This window comes from Platichthys flesus, chromosome 23 (assembly GCF_949316205.1).
Source record: "Platichthys flesus chromosome 23, fPlaFle2.1, whole genome shotgun sequence".
In the NCBI taxonomy this organism is placed as follows: Eukaryota; Metazoa; Chordata; class Actinopteri; order Pleuronectiformes; family Pleuronectidae; genus Platichthys; species Platichthys flesus.
Genome location: NC_084967.1, coordinates 11,647,638 through 11,673,342, shown reverse-complemented (window position 1 = coordinate 11,673,342; position 25,705 = coordinate 11,647,638). Strand labels below are relative to the sequence as shown.

Here is a 25,705-nt window from a genome sequence, read left to right as displayed (position 1 = left end):
TCGGGTCTGTGCAGCTTCTCCCAAGGTCCAGATATTGGAGAAGACGGAATCCAATTACGATCGTGAATCATGTTGAGGTTGAAGTTTTCGAAGGATCACCCACCTTCAATCTGAGAAACAACAACTTCTCAGTTTGTCTGATGGAAAACGTGTTCACTTTGTCTGTGAAAGATTGTGCCAGTTTATTAAAAGTGACCCAGAGATGCAAACGAATGACGCCCTGAGTCGTGATGGTGAGATAATAAACAGCAGTGAGGTTTTGCAGCTGCCAAAACAAAGAGTAACACAAAGATCCACCAGTGACAAAAATAAACAAATCCACTGGTTTAATGTTACTTATTGTAGATTGGTTCCAAATGGGAGCCGGTTCTAATTTTAGTTGAATCCTGGAGTGTTCCCGACATCTGATGTAGCTGGCTGTGCTATCAGTGGACATGAAATGGGATAAATCAGGAAAATGTCATATGAACACGCTCTCTCTCTCTCTCTCTTTCTTGCTGTGTCTTAAAAATTGGCAACAGGCTGCACCAGATGGAAAAAAACTCGTATCTCATTCCACTTATCATTCTTAATGGGTTCAGGTTGAAACTACAGCTTTTAAACATCAAAGCCTCGTCTTGGCAACTTCTTCAGCGTGGACGGATCTGGACTAATTCACCAAAAACCGTATCTTCGTTCGAAATTTGATCAGCAACTTTCCCTCACAGGTTTCAGAGGGTTGATGGAGAAACAGGCAAGGGGTGAAGGAACCCACTGACATCACCGGAAATCAATATTCATGGGAGAATCGGTGAAACAGCGGGCTGGAAAAAGAGACGGCACATGAAAAAATGTGACACGTGGCAAACGGCTCTTCGCACCAGATAATAAGACCGAGCGCGAGAGTTCAGATCAACTCCAGGGTGCGTGTTGGTCTGTTTGTGTGTGTGCGAGTGGGCACACATGCAAAACACATCTCTCTCAAGGGCTCTCCTGACAAAGACAATCATTTCCGCCACAACTGTTCGACGTAATTCTATCAAGCGACCGAGCTTGTTCTGCACTCGAGTGGCTCGGGTCTCGCCCAGAACTTAAATCAGTCCGCCGGGCTGGAGTGCAAAGTTCTATTAAGAATTGGAGAAAAGCTTCACGGAACTCTGCCTCCGTAATTCATTACCGGCACTCCCGTTTATTTCTTCCTCGCACGATGTCCCGGTGTCACCCTTTGTGCCTCCAGAAAGCGTGTCCTCGTCCTCCGCTCTGTCCATTACAGATAAATCAGGGCAATTAGGACAGCGTCACTCGAGGTTCCGCAGGTGAGCACCTGTGGTTGGGTAAACTCGGCGAGCACACAATCGGCTCAAATTAAAGAAATGAACGTTGCTTGGTTTTCTGTTTCGTTGGCTCACATCCTCTCCTTCTTATTAATCCATCGTGAGAAGCAGCCCAGAGAACAATCTTAGGGCTTTGTTCCTTTCACAGGGCCTCTTTGAAATCGGCTGTTTCCCAACTACATCCCATGGCTGGTGTCTTGTCACAACACATATTGACTGATATCCCTCCGCGCTGGTTTGAAGTTAAAGCCCAAAGTGTCCTTGGCCGTCAAAGAACGGTTTCTGTATACACCCGGTATTGATTATGCTCCAGAAATTTCAATAACCTTCACAGGTTTGGACAGAGCTGCAGCCACAACTACTCCCCGCAGCACTGAACTGCCGCGGGACAGTTAGGGGGGGGGGGGGGGTCCCCACCTGGAGAGGGCCACATCAAGTCAATCTTTTGAAGGCTATCTTGTTGACAGAGGAAAAAGGAGATGGGCCTGTGTGTTCACTCCAATCCATTTTTATTTCCCTCCGTGTCCTTGCCGTGTCCCTGACATTGATATGTGTACTTTTTGTTTAAAAAAAAAAAAAAAAAACGTGAAGAGGAATAATAGAATAGAGGTGTTGCTATGGATACTCTCCTTTACAAATCCATTGCTTCATCTCCGCTAGTCAAAACAGCAGAGTGAAAGCTGCAGGAGCAATAATTACTGAATATATTTAACTGAAGAACCGGAGGGAAGAGAAAACATGTTCAATATACTTAGACATAGAGGGATGACACTATTACCATTCACCATAATTGGTTTCAAATATGGGTGAACTTTACCATATTGGAAAGCTTTAAGTTCAAATAGAGTTTCTCCAGGTTTCAACGTGTTCAAATAATGACTTTATAAAACCATAATGATTTCAATTTAAAACCTAAGTATAGTAGGGATGAATACAAAGTCATATCAGAGTTTCAGAATAACTATAATTCCCCCAAAAAATTAAGACAAGGTAGCAGAGAATGACCCTGGTGATGCCACATTTTTCATTTTGGCATTTCAGTAAACAAAGTTCAGCATGTTATTCAGTTAGATATGAATCCCCCTGGGGGGCTCGTTCTATCTGCCACCACAGCAGCACCTTGTACCCAAATGAGAAAACTGTTCATCACAGAGCTCCGAGTTCTTCCCCGATGGCGATTACAGCACGGGACCAAACACTGTGTCCTCTCTCGCGACATCAAGTCATAAAAATGTATCGACAACAGTCAAGGAAATTACTGCGAAAACACGCATCAGCATTTGATTAAGTCTCCGGTGATGTTGATGTAGTGGATGTGAGGGGGTGGGGGTGGGGTAGTTGCTGACAGAGATGAGACTTTGCAATACCACGGAGACGGCGGCCGATATGTAAATATAACGGCGCGTTGGACGGCGGAATAAATCTGACACATTGATTAAAATGTTGCAGCGAGAGCAACGCGGCGATGTCTGAGCCTCATATCTAATTAAAAGAGATCATTGTCTTCTGGCTACTCGCTGGCAGCTCCATTCACCTCGTTTTCACTCTGTTGATGCGCTGAGAGAAGGCTGTGAATATTTAAGCCACTTGTATATTTAAATATCTCCGGCAGGAACGTAATATACCCCATTTGTCTTGGTACTTCTGCGGCAATGAAATGATTAAATATGGAGCAGGTTCAGACGAAGATAGAGGGTCTCGTCTCGTGGGTGTCTGAATCGATAAGGAGGGGGAGATCAGGGATGGGTAAAAACAGGAAAATAACATCAGAAGAATGAAAGAGATAGAAGCAATGTGTTGGAGTATATGACCAAAGCCCAGGCAAATCACAGAATTAAAGTGAGAACGCACTTGGGGTTTCAAAGTGTATTCCAAAGCAGGGATATTGAGTATCTACCGCGACAAGATACGTCTAGTCACGGTTTGTTTTTTTTTAAATCTGACTCTTTATGTGGAGCCAACATCAAAACAGCTCAGCTGCTGCTTCAGAGGGATGTGAACAAGCTTGATTCCTCTGGTCAAGTATCTGTGATCCAGGATCAGTTGTTAAAGACGGCACAGAGACAGCGAACACCCGTCAATACATTTTGAGCGGAAAGCCTCAGAGTTCCTTGTCTGCAGAGAGGAAGCGACTCATTAAAAGTGTGATTTGCTCTCCGGGGACACACACACACACACACACACACACACACACACACACACACACACACACACACACACACACACACACACACACACACACACACACACACACACACACACACACACACACACACACACACACACACACACACACACACACACACACACACACACACACACACACACACACACACACACACACACACACACACACACACACACACACACACACACACACACACACACACACACACACACACAGCTAATTAACAAACTCGCCCGCCTCAAACTGAACAGCCGACGAGGTCAAGAGGTGTCGGACGTCAGAAGCCGGAGACACGCGATGCCGGCACGAAATAACACTCCCACTAGGGGGTCCTAATGAAGAATGCATGGGGAGGTCTGTCAACTGTGATCTTTGTTCAACTATGTTACCCAATTACCTGATGGGGTATTGTGACTTTTCTTGGGTTAATAATTCAAAAGGACACTTCTGGATTTCCTTTCTCTTGGCGTTGTTTGGTATTTATGATATAACTCAGATGACATCACACTAAAGTTGCTGGCAGGTCGTCTCGAGTATGTGATGGAGCCAAATCCTATTTCCTGAAGACAAACAGATTCCAGTCGCTGGTTCCTCAGAAGAAACAAACAGCTTTGAAGAACAGGGAGAGGTTCTGATGGTAGGCGGAAGAAATGCAGTCGCAGGCACTATTGAAGGTACGTGGTGGTGCGGGCACTTAGAAATGCAAATTCAATAACGGTGTGAATAATCAATACATATACTCACACGCATTCTAAAGGCAGCCAGTGGAAAAATTGTGAAGTGGCATTGAAACACTCCTCGCAGCATCAATACCACTGATTACCATCCAGTCTCTTAAGCCTCCGATCAATACTTCTTCACTGAAATAAAGAATAATATATAAGGAGGAGAAACTGCAGCATTTCTGAGCCGGGATTAGAACCACTACAAATATCCTGAGTTTTGAAAAGCTTGTTTTTTCTTGGTGCCACTCTCAGCCTATTGGGCCTGAGCCACGCGTTGATGAAGAGCGTTTCTCGGCCGAGGCCTGTAGCCGGCTGCGCCCAGTGTTTCTGTCGGCTCTCGCGTCCGTCTGCTGGTCTGTCATGTGAAAAGGTCAACCCGGGTTTCGCCACCTCCCAAAGTGAGGAAATAAATAACACGTACCCGGAGGTTTCTGCACATGTCAAAGACGTTAAGTGCAATAACTAAAGCCTCTTTCATACAAACGGTTCTGTATTCCACCTCGCTGCTCTTTATAGAAGGAATGGGGGGGGGGGGGGGGTCACAGCAGTCACAGAAGGAATTGATAAGTGCAGGACATGGAAAACCGACATGCCAAAGTCATAGAGGCAACATTATGCCACCGTGTTAGGTTCAGTGTAAACAATCCAAGTTGAAGTAATCATTTTTTGTCTTAACATCTCAGATATTGTGGGATTTTGATATAAAATGGCTTGAGAAAGGCAGGGATTCAAATATTTTATTACATATGGACTGTATGTAAAGATGGACGTGGCCAAATCATCCTGATCGCCCCCTGGTGGCTGGCTGCAGTGCAGGTCATAAACCCCACCCCCTCCAGATTGACAGATCCATATTTCAAGACTTGGCAGTAGGTGACAAAAAGTTAGAGAAGCTTTAGCAACTTTCAACAAATTTCCAATCGCTACCAAAAAAAAACAAATTGCCTCTTCTTAAAGTGAATCAACGAGCAGCCTGTGTTAGACTTATGCAGGCAATTCTCTAAGCCTTCAAACCAATTTTAGAAGTGTGACTTTTACTTAACAAACTAAGGAAAGAAACAACATGAGAGGCTAACTAAATTCAGGACCAAATTCTAACCATTGCCAAGCATGTTCCTGCCCCTCTGAGGGTCTTTAAACACGAGATAAGAACTGTGTCAGTATCCAGTAATATTTACCAGAGCCACTGTGGGAGCAGTAATTTCCCGAATTGACGATATTTGACTCTCCGAGACAGAGTGGGCAAAACGAAGGGGGGGAAAGCGAGTGTGGGAGTTGTGAGAGAGAGAGAGAAAAAAAAAAAATAAGATAATGAGATCAAGAAGGAAATTACAAGGAGCAAGAGGAATATGCACAGGGCATTAGGAAACTGAGGGAGTGTGAGATACAGCGGCAGCAGGAATGAGGCTGAGGAAGGAAGAGAAGAAGGAGAAGAGGAAATGGAAGCAACAAGCAAGACGTGAGAGAAATGGCAGAGGGGAGGGAGGTGTGGACGGGGGGGGGGGGCCTTCCTATTGATACAATCGGTCAGGAAATAATAACACCAGTGAGTGAATAAGAAAACCTCATTTCACGTAATGAGTATTCTAATCAAGAGATTACATTATCTCACATCGCAGGGACATGGGGGGGGGGGGGGGGGTCCCTGGTAACTGGGTGCTGGCAACGGCCGCATGCTGGGGAATGGCTTAATGCCTTCTGTGACCCCACTGCTAGAACAGAGCTATCATAGCACATGCCTATGCACATTCACGACCTTTGAGATACACACACAAACACACGTGCACCCACACACTCCTGTATTTATGCATTAACAAGCCTGCCAGCCGACGAAGAGTGTGAAGACGAGCCAGAACGCGATAGCTTGAAGTAAACAGGCTATAAATTTAAACCGGGCAGCAAAACGCCCTGACATTTTTATTTATGTAAAAATGTTTATGTTAATGCTGATTTCGCTATTGATCACCGTAGCTGGGATGAGGTTAGCTGAGAAAATGTGTTTCCTGTACTTTCCCACGCTGGATAGTTGAGTTCCTCCCGAGCATCTAAGTCGTATAGAAAAGCATAAATTTAAGGGAGAAGTTCCTCATCCTCTTTAAGAGAATCCAGCTCTCAGGCACCTTACAGTGTTGTTATGCACGTGAGGCAGGCGTCAGAAACATGTCATAAATTCAAATTACACACGTCGCAGTGAAGGAGCACCGGAGACAGCGCACATTTCTCCATTATCTACACACACAGGGAGACAGACACACACACACACACACACACACACACGCACGCCCAGCGAGAGCTTTGACAGCAGCGACTGCCGCAGACTTTCCTTCGAGATCCGCCATAGGTCAGTCCAACAGCTGCTCAGCCCCTCCGCCAATCGAGCAGGGGCAGGGAGCGGACACCCCGCATAAGTACACACCAATTAAAGAACCGAAAATTAATCTGAGCAATCAAGCCTCGCCCGTCTCCTTCCCTCGCTGCTCCTCGCTGACAGATTGAATGCCATCCATCACACCGCAGCCGGCTCCGCCACTGATTAATTTACTGTAGGAGAGGACGAGCTAAATCAATGTTTTAAGAAACCGGAGGAATCAAGGATGAGCAAATATCCATGGCGGGGAATGAAAAATAAATGCCCGGGGCTGTGACTGATAGGGTGGGCGACACAAACAACCCAGAGTTCACCGTGAAAACTAACGTGACACCAGGTCGAGTGCCACAATATGAAACCCATACCATTAGGGGAGATGGTAAACAGAATGGACACTAGAAGAAGACAATAATACATTCAAATAGATTTACAGGTTCTTGCTCGACACGGCAAACCCTGCATTGAATTATCCAGTTTCTTCACACACATTTCTAACATTTGATTTCCATTTAATCTGCATAGTATTGATGTTTACAGCTTCATATTTATTCTAATGTTTGTGGCTTTTGTCATTTTCATGTGCATACAGGTACCTGCCAGTCAAACTAAGCACGTATATGTTTGTATATCATCTAGGGATGTTTTTACTGTCACTGCTGTTGAGCACTGACCTGCAGCACCGTCTGGATCTTGGCAGAGACGTCCGCCTGCTCGTACAGCTTGATCCCCTCTTTCTGGGCCCCTCCCGGGCACTGCACCGCGATGTGCTGCAGCTGGGCCAGCACCACGCTGTGCGCCTGGGCCACTGCCTTGAACTTATCGAACAAGAGCTCCAGCAGCGCCAGCAGCAGCCTGCAGAGGGAGGCAGAGAGAGCAGAACGAGAGCTGGAGTGAGTATGGGAAGGACTCGGAGAGGAGAGGGGATGGAGAGAAGTTATGCCAAATGAGTCTTGGTAATATTAAAAAGAAATAAACAAAATGTGATTATTTTTTGTCACTTTTGCACCAATATAAAGAATTCGGAAATGCAACATTTGTTATATAAGCAATTTTACATCGTCTTTTCTTTCCCTAAGCTCTGAGAAACCCCAACCAGCAGTGAATTCACTCAACACTTCATTAATAAAGAAAATAAACTGGCCTTGAGCCTCAGCAGAATTCTTCTTCTATTTGAATATTAGAAGGAAGGGAGAATTAGTCTCAGCGCGAGGTGATATACTTCTGCTGCCAGCCAGCACACCAATTAACAAGTTTTTTTTTCATATTGCCAACAATGACAATAAATATCTGCACAGAACTGCCACAGTTAATGGCCACGTTCTCCAGGGTTGTCTCACCTCCTCACTCATGGCATCCCTAATGTACAATGTAGAGCACTCTGTACATTAAGACATTATTGTGTATCTCAGCTGCTGCTTAGATTTCCCTTTCCTTCTTCAATGCCACCTGATGAATGTGCACTGAAGCAATCTTGTTAATTATTCCGATGAAAACATTGAATGTATACAAATCCAAGGTAAATAAGGTGCAATTAAAAAGTAAAACTATGCATAAACTGCAAAAAAACTGCATTTTACAGTGAAGCATATTTATGTAACTATGCAACACATTTTGGGGAAAAGCTTTCTCTGCCCTATGTATCCGTCGACATGTTTAAAAAATATATTTCTTTGGTTTGCTTTTAATCAATTTGACCATGTCTTTTCTTTTTTCCTAACCTTAACATTGCTTTAACACGGTTTTAAGACGTTATTGCTCTAACATCCTTTGCTGTTTTAAAATTGTTTTAAATATTTTATGAAATGAGAAGTGCAAAAATAAATGAAGGATATTATTATTTGTCTTTTCATAAATCCAACAACTTACTTGAGGCAAGGCAGAATAAATGCAAAAAATTGACCATTTATAAGAAAACGAGCAAGGTGACAGAAAAAAAAATCATTAATGGGAACTTGTCACAAATATTTCACCTGCGGTAATAAAACACAGTACCTGGGCTGGCTGATCAGTGTGGTGGCCCAAACCCGGACCCAAACAGAACGAGCAGCTTTACTCTCATTAGCTCTAAATGGCTCCGGCTGAAGAAGAGAGCGCAGCCCAAACCAAACTGACCTTCCACTTGATCTGAGTGCTGCGCTGTGGATCGGAAACTCACAGTTGCCTCGTCTGCGCTTGTGCTTTCATACAGACTGTGCCTTAGCTGCTTTCCGCGCAAGGACAAAGCTTTCAAAGTAAAGAGGGAACACAGGTTATATTAGCCGAGTCTGAATGAGAACCCAGTGCGCCCATGCCAGTGAGTGCCCACTTTATTTGAGTGGAGATATTAAGAGTTAATATAACTACAGTCAAACTCCCTGACACTCTTTCAGTGCACTCGTCTGACATTTCATTTGGGTTCAAATTAATTAGCAGTAAGTGAAACCTTGCTTTTAATTTGATAAATGACAAGAGATTAAAGTTCATAAAAATATCTGTTATTGGATAATGGACCTTGCTGGGGAACTTGAACCGTCGTGTGATTCAAAAACATATACTGTGAGCTGAGCAAACCTTCAATATATTCTTGTAAAAATGACAATGCCAGCCAGCTCCTCATATTTCCCAGTCAGATCTAACTGGATCTTTCCTGAACCTCATAATCAGTTTTTCTGCTGATTTAATTAGAACTAGAAATCATTCAGAAGAGCCCATACCTCCACCAGGGGCCTCCATCTCGCAGGGTTAAAGCAAGTGATAATAAATTACTGGAACCTCCCCTCTGTCCTGATCTGTGCCAAAATGCATTACCATACAGCGGCTATAAAAAGCCTACACCCCCAATGAAACCACATTTAAATCCAATAAATCAAATTCAAACCAAATTGCAAACACTCATAGATGTCAGTCCCCAAAATATGCCTGTTTTTTTTTTTTTAAATCAAGAACCATGCATTATTCAGTGAGAAATGGGTGAAGGTGAAAATATAAGATAAAAATACCTTATGTCACCATGTTATTAAATGATATAGAAAATCATGCAGATAAAAACAAATAAAACCAATGGAGAGGGCTGAAAACAAAAATGTAAACGTCTGAGTTTGGTGCCCAATTATTACATGACTCAAACAGACCTGTTGTACAGAAAACAAAGCCTCTATTATGTGCACTCAAAAGCACCTGAGCCAAAACCTCATTAATCCCAAGTCAATACAAATTACCGGCAATTTGAATATTTCAAGAAAAGTAGGCACGCCGAAGGTTTTGGGACACTGCCAAGGTTTCCCAGGGAAGGTAGAAGGATAATGTGGTGGCGAGATGAATGGATGTTTCACTAGGGGGACATTTTGGTTGGCTGTCTGTCACGACACCGGCAGCAGCAGCGAGTAAATGTTATTAATGGAGAGTATAAAGCAGGCACAAATCACTATGAGTTATAACTCGGTGAATGGGAGATGTTCATGTGACGAAGAGAGGAGCTGTGAGCGGCGGCGGGTGAAGGAATCTCTCCCTCCTCCTGCCTCATGGGTAAACATGAAGGACTGCCACGTGAAAAAGGACACACGGTGGACGGCAACTTTTAGAAATGCATGAACGCCACACGATCCCCCGCATGAAACTCACAGCTCTTACCTCGTCACCTCTTCTGTTGTCCGATCTCTAAATGCACTACATCTCCTACCCCTCACTCGCTCATTGCACTCCCAGCGGATGTCTTCCTAAACCATAGTATCTGTTCTTTAAGACCTCACTTCTCATTTCCCCTCAGGATCGAAGCGGACACACGCACGGCTGATGGAGAGACAGCGGGGGGGCACACACGTGGACGTACAGAGCAATCCCCTGATTTACATCTGTGTGTTTCATTTTGGGAGGACGGGGATAATGTCCCCATTTTCATTAGGTTGGTCATCAGTCACAGATAATTAAATTACTATAAATAGGAGTCTACAGAGTGTTTAAAGTAGAGTTGAGGTATTAAATGTGCAAGGTCATCCTGCTGTCACACACAAATGTAAGCAGAGTGGGAACACATTCATACAAATAAGCCCCTCGGACTTTTACTAGTGACCGCTGGGGGGAACAGGGAGAGACAAACAGGACATAAGAGACAAGCAATCACTCTTCAGATCTTTGGATTAAAAACACATTCCCTTTTATTCTAATGTCCGCTGGTCATTCGAGCATTGCTCCACTTTTAAATCAGCTCTTTCTTTCGATCTGAGGGATTCAAATTTGATTCAGAAGCACGTATATATATATATATATATATATATATATATAAAACAGAACAGAGGACCGAGGCTCTGTTTTGGAAATGCAAAAATGGGAAAGGAATATGAGTTCAACAAGTCCGATTTGATGTAAATTACTGCTCACAGATCAGTGGCGCATGCTAATAACGTCGCCGCGTGGAGTGGGAACCTGTGTGGAGTATCTTTATGAAAGATCTAGAGAAAGGAGGTGGAAATGAAAAGGCACTCTCAATGTGGCTGATCACAGGCGAGGTGAATGAGAACATAAAGCTCCAGCAGCAAAGCCAGACCACTGCATGTGCTGTAAAGTGCTTAACTGTTGCCTGCTAGTCTGCAGTGCTATAAAATACAGTGTGCAATAATGCAAGACCATTGTTCCCTACAAGTGGTACATTGGTGGGAGTTTCCATAGCAACAAGCCTCGACTTTATATTGAAGTGAACATAGGCAGAACTAGGTGTGCGTGTAACCAAATACAAACACCTCTAAGTGTTCCCCCAAATGCAGTTCAGCGCGCTCTGACACAAATGCGGAGTTGAGCACACGCACACGCACACGCAGGCAAACTGGGAATGAGCTACGCGGTGGCCTATTACGATGAGGTCAGATGAGATTCAGCAGGCAGCAGGAGAGGGGAAGCCAGACGAGGCCGGAGAGAACATCCCTGACAGAAAACAAGACGTTCCTCTTAAATGGTTCAGGATCAGTGGACTGAGACCTGTGCTTCCCAAGTCTGTGCTCTGTGCCGCGTGTGGGTGAGAGTCTGCAGGAGTCGACGTGAGCGCTTTTAAAATGTTGGCGGCCCGCTAAGGCAGGTGTGAAATTGTTTGTGTATGTATGGGTGTGTTTAACCATGACATGTGTGAGGTTTAAAGCAGCAGAGGATCTATTTTCATGGTCTGAGGCAGGCGTGTCTCCGCTCTTAGCCTTTACTGTGTTTCACACCTGGTTGACGGTCTGACGATCAACACCCTGGGAACACATTCAAAACATGCTCTCTGCTGCCTTCACTGTCAACTCCTAATGCAAAATACCCACTGCAAGAAACACCCAGAGCGACTAAAGACTGATCCGATCCACATTAGTGAAGTCAAGTAGTGAAGCTGGGAAACCTTTTGCTCATCCAACCTGGTTTATCTGCTGTGAAGATGTATTACTGTTCACGTGTGGTTTATATTTAAGATTGAATGATTTACTTAACAGAGGTCTGTTAAACTATCAAAATAATCTTCAGACCAGAGTTTAAAAAATAAAAGCTCTGCAATACAGCAACAAAAAGCATATTGGGCTTTTACTTTGAAAAAAAATTGCCAAACAGGAAGTAATATTATATATGTGGTTGCAATGATGGAGCTCAGCACCTGAACTGTGTTTCAGTCGGATATGGTGGAATACAAATAACCAAACTATCAAACCAATCAGGCAACGATTTTGACCGAGCTACCGACCACTGCTGTAGTTTATCCGAGGACGTAGAAGAAGACACGTTCCACCTGGTCCAGAATCTGAAGGAGCACTTAGTAGGTAGATGAAACAGCTGTAAAGGCTGATTGTGAATCAGGGGAAGCAAAGGTCAGACGAATGGAGAGAGTGGCCAACGACCCAGGGGAACTGATTCTAGTGGGAAATACTACAACTAAAGAAGAAGAAGCAAGCAGGCACGCTGCTTCAATAAAACTCCACTGCATAGATATAATACTGCAGGGATTACAAATGACAGCTTTTATCAGCGGTAGCAGCAGAAGCTGCATGCTGCTGTTTACACTGATCATTTATGGAAACATTGCTCGCTCTTCTTATTATCTTCTGTCATGCAAATATTCTCATTTCAAAAAAGATGGTTTTCATCTTTCCACGGAATTGCTTATTGTTTCCTCTTCAGGCGATCAATTTACTGTACCCCCCCCCCCCTTTCATTTCCCTCATTTACTATTCATTTACTATTTGTTTTTTCTCCTTTTATTTTACTGATCTTTGGCGACTCACTCCTGAGGGGATCATTCTCCACTCTCAGGAAGCAATGATACTTTAATAGAGTGCCTCCTTCCCTCTCCCTATCTCCATACTTTACCTCGGCTGGCACTCCTGGGCCAGGGTTTCGCCTCTCTGATAAGCATGGTCAGCTATCTGAGTGGTGGACCTCTTGACGATCTGTTTCAGTTCAGGTTCCAGACGCTCCATTATGGCTTTGATGGTCTCTGGGACTTTCTTCAACTTGGCCAGAGCCTGAAGGAAAAAGGACATCGCAAACATTTCAGCGAAGTAAGACAGATCGCTGAGGTGGGTGTGTCATCGCTCAGGTTCTAAAAGTTATTATAAAAAGTGAGCAGTATTCAGAGATGCTCATGTCCAGTCTGTACCTTGATGAGGATGCCCATGAACTCAGGACTGTTCTCCTCTGGATCCACTTCAGAGAGGTCGGCTTGGTTCGGCTCTCGCCCGTCCTCACGCACTGAAGAAGAAATACAAATACACATATAAAAGAAATATACATATATAGAGAATATATATAAGTAAATTAATAATAAAACATTTACAAGCGCAGAAATCAAATTACTTCAGCACTGGACTAATATGAAATTATCCCTTTTAATTTAGACCTGATCTGTAGAGCCCTGAAAGTGTTTGTCACCTATTCAGCAGTTTCCAGACTATAACTGCTACACACAGTACACAAACAGCACTTTAATTAATCTATTATGTTACCATCCCGCATCTTTCTATTTAAAACGCACACACTGGCACCTATCCTGTTATCACCCCCCTAAACACCCACAGACACACACTCCACCCCCAACTCACACTCTCGCCATATGACTTAGCCACATTAGGGGCTAAATTGAGAGTGGCAGCATGGAGTGATGCTTTAATTTCCATTAGATGGGGCCTTCCAATTCCCCATCAAAGCGCGTTAAGAGAGTTAATGTTTATGGCAAGTTAATGGACTTTGGGTGTACTTCCTCTTTTCCCCATTCCGACTATAGTTTGTGTAATAATTATGACAATTACTAGCTACAAATGAGGTGCTCTAATGCTATTAAACAAAATGGCAACGCTAGGTCGCTGATGGAAGCCGGCTGCTGTGTCGTGACCACGGTTGTTAGCGTGGCGGAGTATTGGCACTTACCGCCCGGCGGTAGCTAATTGCCACAACTTTCTCCACATAATGTGGGTAAAAATGTGGTTTAGCTTGTAGCCCACTTTTAGGTCGGTCGGGTGGGCGAATTTAATGGATATTTATTATGTATTTGTGTTGTTATCCGGGCTTTTGTGTGGGTGTTTGTGCGTTCAAGGTCACGGCACGCAAGTACGCGTTGTGTGGAGCTGGGTAAATAAAAAGCGGTTAGGTTAAAAGGTACGTAAGAGAAAGGATGACGAAGCTAAAGATGGAGGTAGACAGCGAGAAACACAACAGTATGATTTAACAACATTAGGAATGCAAAGAAATGTTGGCCACATTCTAAATCTTCGTTTTGTCAGGAGCCAATCACATGCCTTACACACACTAGTTGAATAATTTTAAAGGTCTGTGGACGCTGAGTGGTACGTACAGTATGATTGCCTCGTATCCACTGAGCTAAAAAATGAAACGGTGAGTCACTAATTCAGAATGCCAAGAGTGGGTGGTTTATACCCCCACAAAAAAAAGTGCCAGGCGTAAGATGAAAACTCAGAAACACTAAGGGAACACCGAGTTATTGCAGGATTAACTTTTTTCATTATCTCCTTGTTTGCCTTCCTCTGTGCTGTGCCTGGAGGGAATGCGGCGGCTGGCGCTATACGGCCGATCGAGAATTCACACATTCCCCGGTAAAATTATAGTCTGCATTATCAGCCTCTGTTAGAAGCGCTGGTTACTGGTTTGAGTGTAATGAGTGCTTTTCGCCTGCTGTGATGACAGAGATGCTGGGTGACTAATGGTACAGCTAGGGGGGGCGAGATGATTATAATTTTTGTGTGGGAAACGTATACTATGATCATAGTTGAAGATGTTATGACATATCCTGCGAGGGAAGAAGTCTGGGTGCACGTATGCCTGTGTGCAAAGTTGAATATGTGTAAGTGCAATGAGGCATCAGTGGTGGGTTGTCTGTTTGGTGTGTGAATCCAGTAATGGTGCGTATGTGTGTGTGTGCCAGAGAGACAATACACACCCATAATGACATGCTAATGGTTGTAAGACAAAGTGATGCTAATGACTTCATTATCACAGAGAATATCCGCAGAGTGAAAATAGCATTGCTCACTGAAATCCACACACTTTTTTTTATCCATAGAGACCGACAACACTACTTTATTGTTATGTTTATCTCTTAAGTATGGCATTTTAATGGAGAGCTAACTTCATAAGCTTTTGTCTTTGATGAAAAATTCCCCTTAAGCTGCTTTCAGAGACGAGAAGTCGCGATATCCGCAGCGGAGTTGATAAGTTCAATGTGCCCCTGCTTCACCTGAACCCTACGCAGATTTCTGTGTTGTGTGAAAGCATCAGAGCGGAGAATCTCCTGCTGCCTCCTTCGTGTGTGAAAGACAAACTCTGGACCCAATTGTGCGGGCATTCTCTGGAGGTCACGTCTGAAAACGGCTACGTTAACTGCAAAGCCAGCATCAATCTTTGTCCATTGCGGTTTCTTACATCTCACATCTAAAAATGATCGAAAGTCCGTACCACTGCTGGATCCGGGGGTGCTGAACTGCGAGGAATCCAAAAGCTTGCGGGGGGTGGACATACTGCTGACATCCAACACGGGCATGGGAGATGTGTCTTTGGCAGCAGACCTGGGAAGGAAAATACAAATAAGTGAACTTAATATATATCATGTTTTCTGTCTTGTACAAATCCTGATATTGCAATAGCAAGGGAAGTTGCTCCTGTACGCTGGAGTAATAGCTTTTTATACACACATGTTGTATTCACTAACAGAAACACACCCACCAACCTGCCCCTTCCCTAACAAAAACAATCTACTGTTATAAAAAAATATATATATCTGGGTGGGATTGCTGCTGCTTTCCAATGAGGCATTTATCAAGGCTTAAGATCGAGGTGGAAGCAATCCAGGTCCTTTAAGTTGGGGCGGTATAAACACAGTGGGCCTGCTAAGTGAGTGGGGTGTATGGAGGCTGGCTCGTTGTTAGTGGCGACCCAATCCAGGGAGGCCAGGACCTGTCACTGGCTGACCCTCAGTAATAAATCATACCTCACCAACCCACCGCCACCATAATTACTGCACCACACACACACAAACACATCTGTACAAGTGAAAACAACACTTAGGCCGAATGTTTTACAAAGAACACAAGAGCATCAACAGTGTGTTTAAGGCCGTTGTGCCACATTACGCCCCATAAGTTACACGGCCGCTTAAAGAAACTGAGAAACTGGCTGATGTGTCACGGAGGAGGTTATCCTGCTAGTGGCTGTGAAACCTGCTTCATTGTTTGACGCATCACGAGGGTCACACAGAATCCAGAGATGCTACATTCTGTCTTATTTATTTACTGCCAGTAATTGGAAGAACAACATTGGTTCCTAGACTTCTAACAACATGTTGTTCCCTCAAAAAAACTAACATTATCACATCGTGTGTGTGTTTGTACGATTTTTTTTACAAAAGCAAATATCATGACTCCGAGTGCCACTTCCTAGTTCCCTGTGAGCGGATCAGTGCTGTCTGTGTCTTTCCAGCAAATGATTCAGGGTGTTTTGGTCAGTTTCTTTGCAACTTTAGAGCACAGAGTACAGACAGGAACAAGTCGAGCAACAAGTGAGACAGGGTCTAATTGTTTTTGTCAGTAATTGGCTTGGTATCCATACAGTAAATAATTGGCAAGTTGCACTTAGTTGTTACGGCTGTGGAACAACTTATAATGAAGGCACATCTATACAGTCTTTGAAGGCAGCGATTCTGCCGACTACATAACAGGCAAACAATAAAAGTTTTTTTATACTTCAGACACCAACACAAACTGACTAAAACATATATATTATATAGCAAGCTACTTCTTTTTTCAACTCAACAGTAGGAAAATGAAATAAAATGTGTTGTATGTTTGTGGAGCCATAAAAGCATAGCTGCAGTTTTACTGAGGCTATAAGGGATGTTTATATAAGACATGAAATCTCTAGTCCCAATTTACAGTACCCTACAGTTAGACTGTAAAGTCAGTTTATGACCAACAGTTGTGGTTCTGTGCCTGGACAAGCACAGAAGCAATAATAAAACACTCATCACATATTATATAACGTACAAACAAGTAAAAGAGATTTTGATGATACTGAGAGAACAACAACAACACATTAGAACTAGAATATAAGGAGCTGCTTCTTACCCTGGGAGGCGAGCAGCATTCTTGTCCTTGTTCCTGAGTCCCAGGCGACTCGTGGACTTGATGTAGAGGTGTCGGTGCAGCTCATCGATGAGCACAATGTGGATGTTGAGCTTCTTGCTGTGGAGCTCCAACCGCAGATCACCGAGCCCCTCTACCTGCAGCAAGGGGCCCTCCAAGGACTCCACGGCTGTCACCTGCATATGATAACACAGTTTGGTTTCATTGTGTCCGATCTGATCACTTTGAAAACAGCTGAAGGAATATCTAACTAAATGATGAAAGTCTGTTTTGCTTACAATGGGGGACATATCAGATACCTGAACAAGTGATGGCCCACTGTATGGCAGGCATCTAAATGTAACTCATATTGTGTATATTATACATAAAACCTTCAGAGCAGTAAAAGAAACTTAATAATAATAAATCATTAATTAACACAGCCAACATCTACTTAAATACTATGATTGTTCTACCTGCTACGTATCAGGGCAACATTTAGTCATCCTTCGTTGATACTACTTCAAAACTCCACACTACAAAAAACAATCATCTAACCAAACAATTGAAAGTCTCGTCCCACTTCTCTGTGGATGCTTCTCCGCTGTGTGTGATGCATCTGCCCATGTTAACCAAACAGCATAACAATCCAACTTTCCCACTCAACTTTTTCCTTCAACACAAGCAGTGGTGAAGTAACACTCCGTGAGTACAACGAGATGAACAGCGACTCTCATTTCAACCTAAACAAATGAACGGGCAAATATATTTGTTATTCATCTAATTTAATTTAATTTATCGAATCTTAATTTTTTTTATCTTCATTTAATCTACAAATCAAACATGAATAAATACACAAAGAAACTGCTCTACAGTCAGCTCATCCACTCCTGAGTCACGCTCTTTATTTTCTCCAAATTCACCCAGCCTGCCCCCCTCCTTTCCCTCTTTTCTCGGGTTTCATTAGCAGGAGCAGCAGCGGTTGCAGATTGTTTGCAATTAATAAATCCTCACGCCATTAAATAAAATGCGCCTGTCTGTATGTGTATATTTATGCGTATGAATGTGCTTTTCTGGGTGTATTCCAGGAGCACTAATGGCCAGATGATAGCGCTGCGCAGGATATTTGCACGACCGGCCAGGGCAGGCCAGGGGGGGAATGGGTAATGGGGGGAATTGGGTAGTGGAGGGAGGGGTCTGGAGGGCGTGGGTCAAGTGTGTGTTGATGCAAAGGAGAGTCACATTAGTGACAAGATGAGCTAATGCGCTGCGTGATCAGCCCCTTTGGTTTAATAGAATAACTTGGCATGACTCTAAGGATTTGCTTATATTCGGTGTGTGTGTGTGTGTGTGTGTGTGTGTCTGAGTACGATTACATGTGTGTGATTGTATGACTGTAAATCATTTAACACTTATGTGTCTGTGTGTGTGGGGGGGCTAGCTCATTACCATTGGGCTGGGATGGCAGAGGAAGGCTGGCTAACATCGTTAGGGGGCCAGGCTTGTCGGTGTAATGAGGTATATGAAGCCTCGACTGCATTTGCTTGGGGAGAATTGGAGATAAGGATAAATAGGGTGATGAGGAGAGGAGAGATGAGGAGAGGAGAGGAGAGGAGAGGAGAGGAGAGGAGAGGAGAGGAGAGGAGAGGAGAGGAGAGGAGAGGAGAGGAGAGGAGAGGAGAGGAGAGGAGAGGAGAGGAGAAGAGAGGAGAGGAGAAGAGAGGAGAGGAGTTGTTCCAGGGACAAAAGCCGTCTTATTTTTAACCAACCCCATGGGTTTTAAAACTGCCATTCAATAGCAGAGATCATAGTCTTACTTCTATACCCACTGCTCTCTGAGAGTATAGACTTTGTGATTCTGAGTCTGTCCCAGCTGAAAGATGACCAATAAGAAATAAATCTGATGGTTTTTTATGGGCTTTGTGGCTCTTAAACGCTGGTTCCGCTTCACACTGTTGGAGAGAAGATCAAAGATGTGACCAATGTGACTGCTGCTGCTACAACATACGTCTAATCACCAACAAATAGGAATGCAGCAGTAAATGCTGCACTGAATTAATCGTGCCACAACAGCCAGGCCCTGGTCGACACTCTCTTTCACACACATAAATACCACTCTACTGCAAGGGCGTGACTCCTGATTGGTTCCATTGTCTACCACTACTGCAGCAGGAGCAAAGACAGATGGACCATGCATTGCCTTCCATAGTACCCAACGATAAAGTATGTGTTTTCATCAAACAGTCTACGTACAACAAACTTGATGTTCATTAAATCCACGTCGCACAGTGAGGCCTTCAATGCACATGTGAGACAGCTGAAGTCCCACAGTGTGTACGGACCATTAAAGACAAGCCTCACATAAACACAAGCCCAGACAACGATATGGAGAGCCAGCGACAGAAAAATGAAAATCTCACAGATGAGTGCTGTAATGAGTGACAGCATGATGGGAGCGAACACATCAGTGATTCTATGAGAGGTGATGCAGGCAGTATGACGTTGCCACAGAGAGAAGCAGACACTACACAATTATTATTATTATTCAGTAGCAAAGAAATGCTTTATCTTTCTGATTTTTGAAAAGTTGATGCTCTGGTTTTTACTTTAAAAGACATGAAACAAATTAAATGACATGTTAATGAGGGACTTAAACAAAACACCAGATTCCCTAGCAAATATTTTCAGTGTCTATTTGACATCTGGGTTTCCAGCCCGTATGAACCACCATTATGTATTTTAGCTAACAAGGTGTCTTTGTAACTTCATATCTAAAGTATTAGAAATCAATGTGTAATGGTTAGTGGAGTCAAACATACACATATTATGGTATTTCAAAGATGTTATTTTGCCTTTTTATAAAGACTAATAGGATAATCTACCGGGGCGGAAGCTTAGAGTTATTTAAACTGGACTTTTCATACATTATTTATTCATGAAACTGCTTGTCACCAAAGCAAAAGGTAGAACGAAAGCATCCAACAGCGTTTTGATAGGTACGGGCACAAAAAAAGGGCTTTTAAGTCTGTTTACGAAAATGCTCCAACCACAACACAGAGGCGTAGCGTCCGACTGACTTTGAACCTTCCACGTACTTTCAAAACACACTGATCGGGCTGAGCACAGGTTGAATGAAGTTCCACTTTTTTCTACACCCACACAGAGGATTTCTCATGGTCCTTAGGACACAGCATCATTCCTCTTTCTTTCCCTCATCCTCTGATAACGCCATCCGAGCAAAGTAATTATTACCAGAGTCTGGGGGGATGATGTGTAGGAGGGACAGAGGAAGGGAGAGAGGGAAAGGGAAGGAACAGAGAGACCACAGTGTTTGGTCGTTTAGTCCTCCAGCTCCCCTGCCGAGCGGAATGCAAAACACACATCAAAAGGAGAAGTGTACACGCACATGCATCCACACCTGCAGTGCCCTTAGATGCTGCTTGCTTGAAGTAAAAGAGTTCCACGCACTGGACTGTTGGAGACTCAAATGGGATTCTTTAAAAAGGATGAAAGGCACCAAACTAGAAATCAATCTCAGCAGCAGGACGTCATAAACACAGGTGGTTATTGTATGTGTGCCGCACACAATTGGTCTCAGAAGCACCTTATCAGTTTGCCTCATTTATATGCTGAGTGTCGTTTTCTCACAACAGGACAACTTTCCTCAATTTTGTTTACCACGCATACCATCCAAACAAACACTCAAAACAACAATCTATTAGTTTGTCTCTCTGCCTCTCTGTCCAACTGGAATACTATACACATGAAGACAGGATGCTTCTATACAGTCAATCCTCTGGCATTCAGTCTACTCACCAGCATATCTGTGGCATGAAGGTAGTGTTTGCTCGCCATGTAGGTCTCCAGCCGCTGAGGCACCTGCTTGATGCTTTCAATTTCATCCAGCAGCTGGAGGACATGCTTGTGCTCGATGCCTTCGATCCACAGCTTCCTCAGCTCGTCCCTTTTGCAGTGAAGAAGCATCTTGCAGGAGAGGAGGTTCTCCTTCACCTGCAGGACAGAGAGAGTAGAGGTCATGACACTAAGCCCGGTTCTGAGGCAGAGTTTAGATACTGCAATACTTCAAAATGAAAGCATTTTGGAGGTGTGGCTCAAACTGTTACATATAAGTATGGGAATGTTTATGACTATAAAAGTTGTTTTGAGATTTTAGGTTAATTTTAAAATAGGTTTGTTCAGTGATGTATATTAATATTTGCACTTGCAATTTTTTTTTAATATTCTGGCTTTTAAATACATGCAGAATGCAAAATGTATTCTAATGAGTTGACTGTTTACTAAGATCTATAACATTTACAGTTTACAGCCTGAAAGTTGATTTGTTCGATTTTCTGAGCCCAGTATCATCAAAGAAACAATAACTTTCTGACAAGGACAAATGGGAGACAGCAAAATACCTAATAACAAACAATATTTCAACTTAATTAGCTGCCCAAATTAATCAATATTTACTCAGTGTAGGGTATCTGAAAGGTAAGTTAAGTAGAGAAGATAAATAATTGATCATATTCCTTAAAAACGTTTTATAAACAATGGTGTGAGACACAGGTGTTTTCACTGGCTGGTTGAACCTCGAGTTTAAAAAGGAATTGAACCATGCTGAAGGTTTTTCAGGCACATTTTTCAGCTAAGACATTTTGACAAGTCACACTGGGAAAAACAAAGACGTAAATTGATGAAAGTTGAATTCCACTGAGCTGCTTTGGTTTCGAGGTCCAGGTTTTGTGACTTCTGGTTTACTGTCACAGCCTTTTGGGACTCTTATAAGTCTTGGTGAAGTACTTTTTTGAATTAGGTAACACTTTTCTTAACCCTTCTGGTTCATTTGAGCAAGAGTCCATGTTTTGTATTCATCTCTGCTTTCTACCTGTTTGATCTTGTTGCGGGAGCCCGTGATGCGCTCTGTGATGCTCTGGTAGGTCCTGATGGCCGTTGTGAGCTCGGCGTAATGCTGAACGATCAGCTCGTCCAGATCCTTGTCGCACGTCTCAAAGGCCTCTTCCAGACGCCCCTTCTCCGTCTCCCTGTCCTGCACATCGTCGCTATTGGACAGGGTCCTGCATCAGGGGGGAAGAGGATGAGAAGAAGAAGTTGGAATTGATCTAATAACTGATTAAACATGATATTTCTAGATGGGGCATCAAGTACAAGACGAGTGTGAGATAAGTAGGAGTTTATATAAAGCACTTCATGAGGTTAGTTTAAGGTATTCAAGTGACAGCTCAACACTGTGGAGCAGGTGGCATCACAACATGAATAGGTACAATCATGCAATAACAAATGGATGTAACAGCAACATTATCTTGATGTTCCAAGATGCAAATCCAAGATTAAAATGTAAAAAATGTGATGCTCCCAGAAAGTTTTCTCTCATTTGATCATATATAAAAGGACCTATTGCCGCAGCTGTACTTTGGAAACCCTGGACATCTGACAATATAAGGAATAGAAGACACAGTGACCTTTCACAATACACAATGTACAAGACAAGAATAGTTAAAATAGCAATCTAGAACAGGAAGTTTTGATTGCATCCTTTTCATGTGCACTTTCCTTTGCATAAGTTCAGGCAGCCATTCAGCATCAGTGACTTTGACAGAACATTGGGTTCTGCAGTGATGAATAGATCCACTTCCGGATATAATCAACAAAACAAACACACATCATAATTAAAATAGTTTTTTTGCTGCTGTTGCTAAGCGACCCCTCCCAAATCCTTGACTTTATAAATCAACGAACAGTTAATAAGCTTCTTCAATAGGACACAGCCCTTAACACTTCTCCTTCCACTTAATGTTTAAATAAAGCTACTGTGATCATTAGCCGACATGAAATAACGGTATCGAACACTAAACGGGCTTTAATTCCTCTCATTTACTGGACAGGACAGGAAGAAGGTAGCTAACTTGTAGCATAGGAGCTAGCTGTCATTTCATCTCTGTGTCTAAATGCTACTGCACTCTAATGGCTGCCCGACACGTCGCAGCCATGTTACCTGTATGAGAAGAAGGCAAAGCTCACCTTATGACAGAGATGAGGAGACCGGAGGGGTCTTTGTTTTTGCTCACAGCACTCCTGTACCTCCCAGTGTCAGCTGCCATCTTTACTCCAGCTGCGGCACCCAAACAGGAAGTGAGCGGCGTGAGGCTGCACCGCGGAACTCTGGGAGTTGTGGTTTTGAGGCAGAGGAGCGGCCCTCTGTAGCAGTGAGGCATCAAAGTGTAAATATACTGTTAGAGAGAAAGGATAATAGATCCAGGGGGAATTATTATTATTAACTAAGCAATTAAACTTAAGACTTGCACTTCATCAAAATCATAAGGTTGTATGTGTAGGATATGGTTGAGCCATTTTGCCGCGCCCCATAAAAATTCCTCCAGAACACGTACATTTTCATCACTTTTAATTTTCTGAAAATTTTGGTAAGAATTTGAGCATGTTAAAGCCCTCAAAAAGCCAATGCATTTGCCTGAATAATAATAATAACAAGTACCTCAAAGTAAAAATGTGGAATATGGCCAAAATGGCCACTAAATGCAAAATAGCAGGCTTCCTGTTGCGTATTTCAAATTGCACCCATAGACTTATTTGTTTGTCTGGTCATGATACACATGTTTATTGATTTTTGTGAAGATCGGTCAATGTGAACATGTTCCCTTACTTGTTGGTAAGAATGATTTATAATAGATAATGATAACAATTATTACAAATTCAATAGTGTGTCAGTGCCTGTCAGAGCACCGGCCCCAATAAATTACATTAAATTAAATTTTACTTCATTTTATTTCATTTTATTTTTTAGGGCCCGACCACTGACAGGCACTGACAGACAGTGAGGACCTATTGGAATTGTAATGATTATTATATATTATAAATAATTCTGAAAAATTGATACACATGTGTATCATGACCAGACAAACAAAAAAGCCCATGGGTGCAATCTGAAAAACGCAACATGAAGACTGCTGTTTCGCGTTTAGTGTCCATTTCGGGCCATATTTTTTATTTGAGGTACTTGTACCAGTGCTTACATCAGATCAACTTCAAATTGAGATGAGTGTCAGTGCCTGTCAGTGCTCGGGCCCTAAAAAAAAATCCAGAAGCAGATATGGAAATTATTATTTATTATATGCCTATTGAAATAATTTCAAATGATTTTATTTCTCATTGATCATCATCAAGAACAGAGATCTGTATCTGCTCGATGTTAAATGGTTTGCATCAGGCATGTGGCGCACTATGTGGGGTGAAATCTAGTTCTTTAATGACAACTAGTTGATTTGTCAGTGAAACGTTGACATTAGAGGTATTTTCATTTTTTTACATGCGACACAAATATCACAATAGAAAAGGTTTCACTTGCAACACTTCCAGCCCTGAGACGGCTGAAGCAAAGGTGGAGCAGAGGAGCAGGGAGAAAGACTGTGTGTGTCAGTGAGTTAATAAACCCCCCCCCCCCCATTTGGAACATATAGTGGTGGATTTGGCGGGGCTCTCCTGCACTGTATCTCTGACAATCTCTGCTGTACCAATGAGAATGAGCGAGGACATTGATTCTGGTGCAAAAAGGAGGTCGATTGCCAGCAGCCCGGGCCCTGATTGATGCACTGGTGGGCCGGCGAGATAACATTGTGGGGGATCTTTGTGTCTCCGCCCCAAACATTTTTTATAAAAAAGAGAAAATGAACAATCCCCGTGTCAGGCAGGAGCCACGGTTTTTCTTTTGAAGGCACCTATAGCTTCCCAGGTCCAAGTTTAATTTTGAAGTTCTTATCGCCTCACAGCCTCCAGCCCGTGTCCCATCAGTCCCACTAATCTACTGTGATTTTTTCACACAGCACCAAGGGTATTTCCTTTTCGCTGACGCGTCTTCGGACACTGACTTATGGCTTTGACTGACTGACCTGTATATGGATTAAGAGCATTCAGGACTTTCTAAGATATTTTTTCCAGATCTGAAATGCAGATTGCTTTATCTTAATTACTTTGTCCTTAATAAAGAAAATCAAAATTCACACTTTTCCGAATTTTGAATAATGGTGCAGCCACTTTACCAAATTAACTTAAGTCGCCTAAAGTTTAAGACCATAATTAAATTTGTCAGTTTGTGTTTTTACAGAAGAAACAGCAGATGATATGAATTAGGATAAGTCTGGAGCTCTATTAGCTAAACTACTGTTAAGCAGGTGCTTTCCCTCAGATACGGTTCTCGTGATCATCAAATAATTGATGAACTACGTCTTAGGAACATATTTAGATGTCATTTTGAGGTTGTAATTAATTGAGCGAGTCATTGCTAATGTGTGCTAATAGCTTTAGTAATTATTGCCAGAGAAATAGATAGATAACAAGATTGTGCAAACACAGTATTTTAACCTCTCCAGTTACACAACCCTTGGAAATTTTTTACAAACTACTCCTGTGGAGGAAAGTTTGAACCAAACTATTTATGTTACAATTATTTGCAGTCTAGGAAAATGCTATTTTCCAGGCAGAACCAGGACACAGACTTTCATTGATTTGTTCTG

At 42.9% G+C, this 25,705-nt stretch overlaps 1 protein-coding gene across 1 annotated transcript in view; it reads right to left on the bottom strand.

Moving 5' to 3' along the window:
• The window catches only part of exoc4 (exocyst complex component 4), a 106,303-nt gene extending 83,016 nt beyond the window's left edge, over positions 1-23,287 (bottom strand). The window contains exons 1-8 of the mRNA XM_062382910.1: positions 23,199-23,287; positions 22,045-22,234; positions 20,973-21,167; positions 17,160-17,353; positions 15,496-15,605; positions 13,187-13,278; positions 12,898-13,052; positions 7,266-7,446 (exon numbers count right to left, since the gene is read on the bottom strand). Coding sequence (XP_062238894.1) covers positions 7,266-7,446; positions 12,898-13,052; positions 13,187-13,278; positions 15,496-15,605; positions 17,160-17,353; positions 20,973-21,167; positions 22,045-22,234; positions 23,199-23,278 — 1,197 coding nt within the window. The 5' untranslated portion in view covers positions 23,279-23,287. The remainder of the gene's footprint in view (positions 1-7,265; positions 7,447-12,897; positions 13,053-13,186; positions 13,279-15,495; positions 15,606-17,159; positions 17,354-20,972; positions 21,168-22,044; positions 22,235-23,198) is intronic.
• Positions 23,288-25,705: the final 2,418 nt, after the last annotated feature.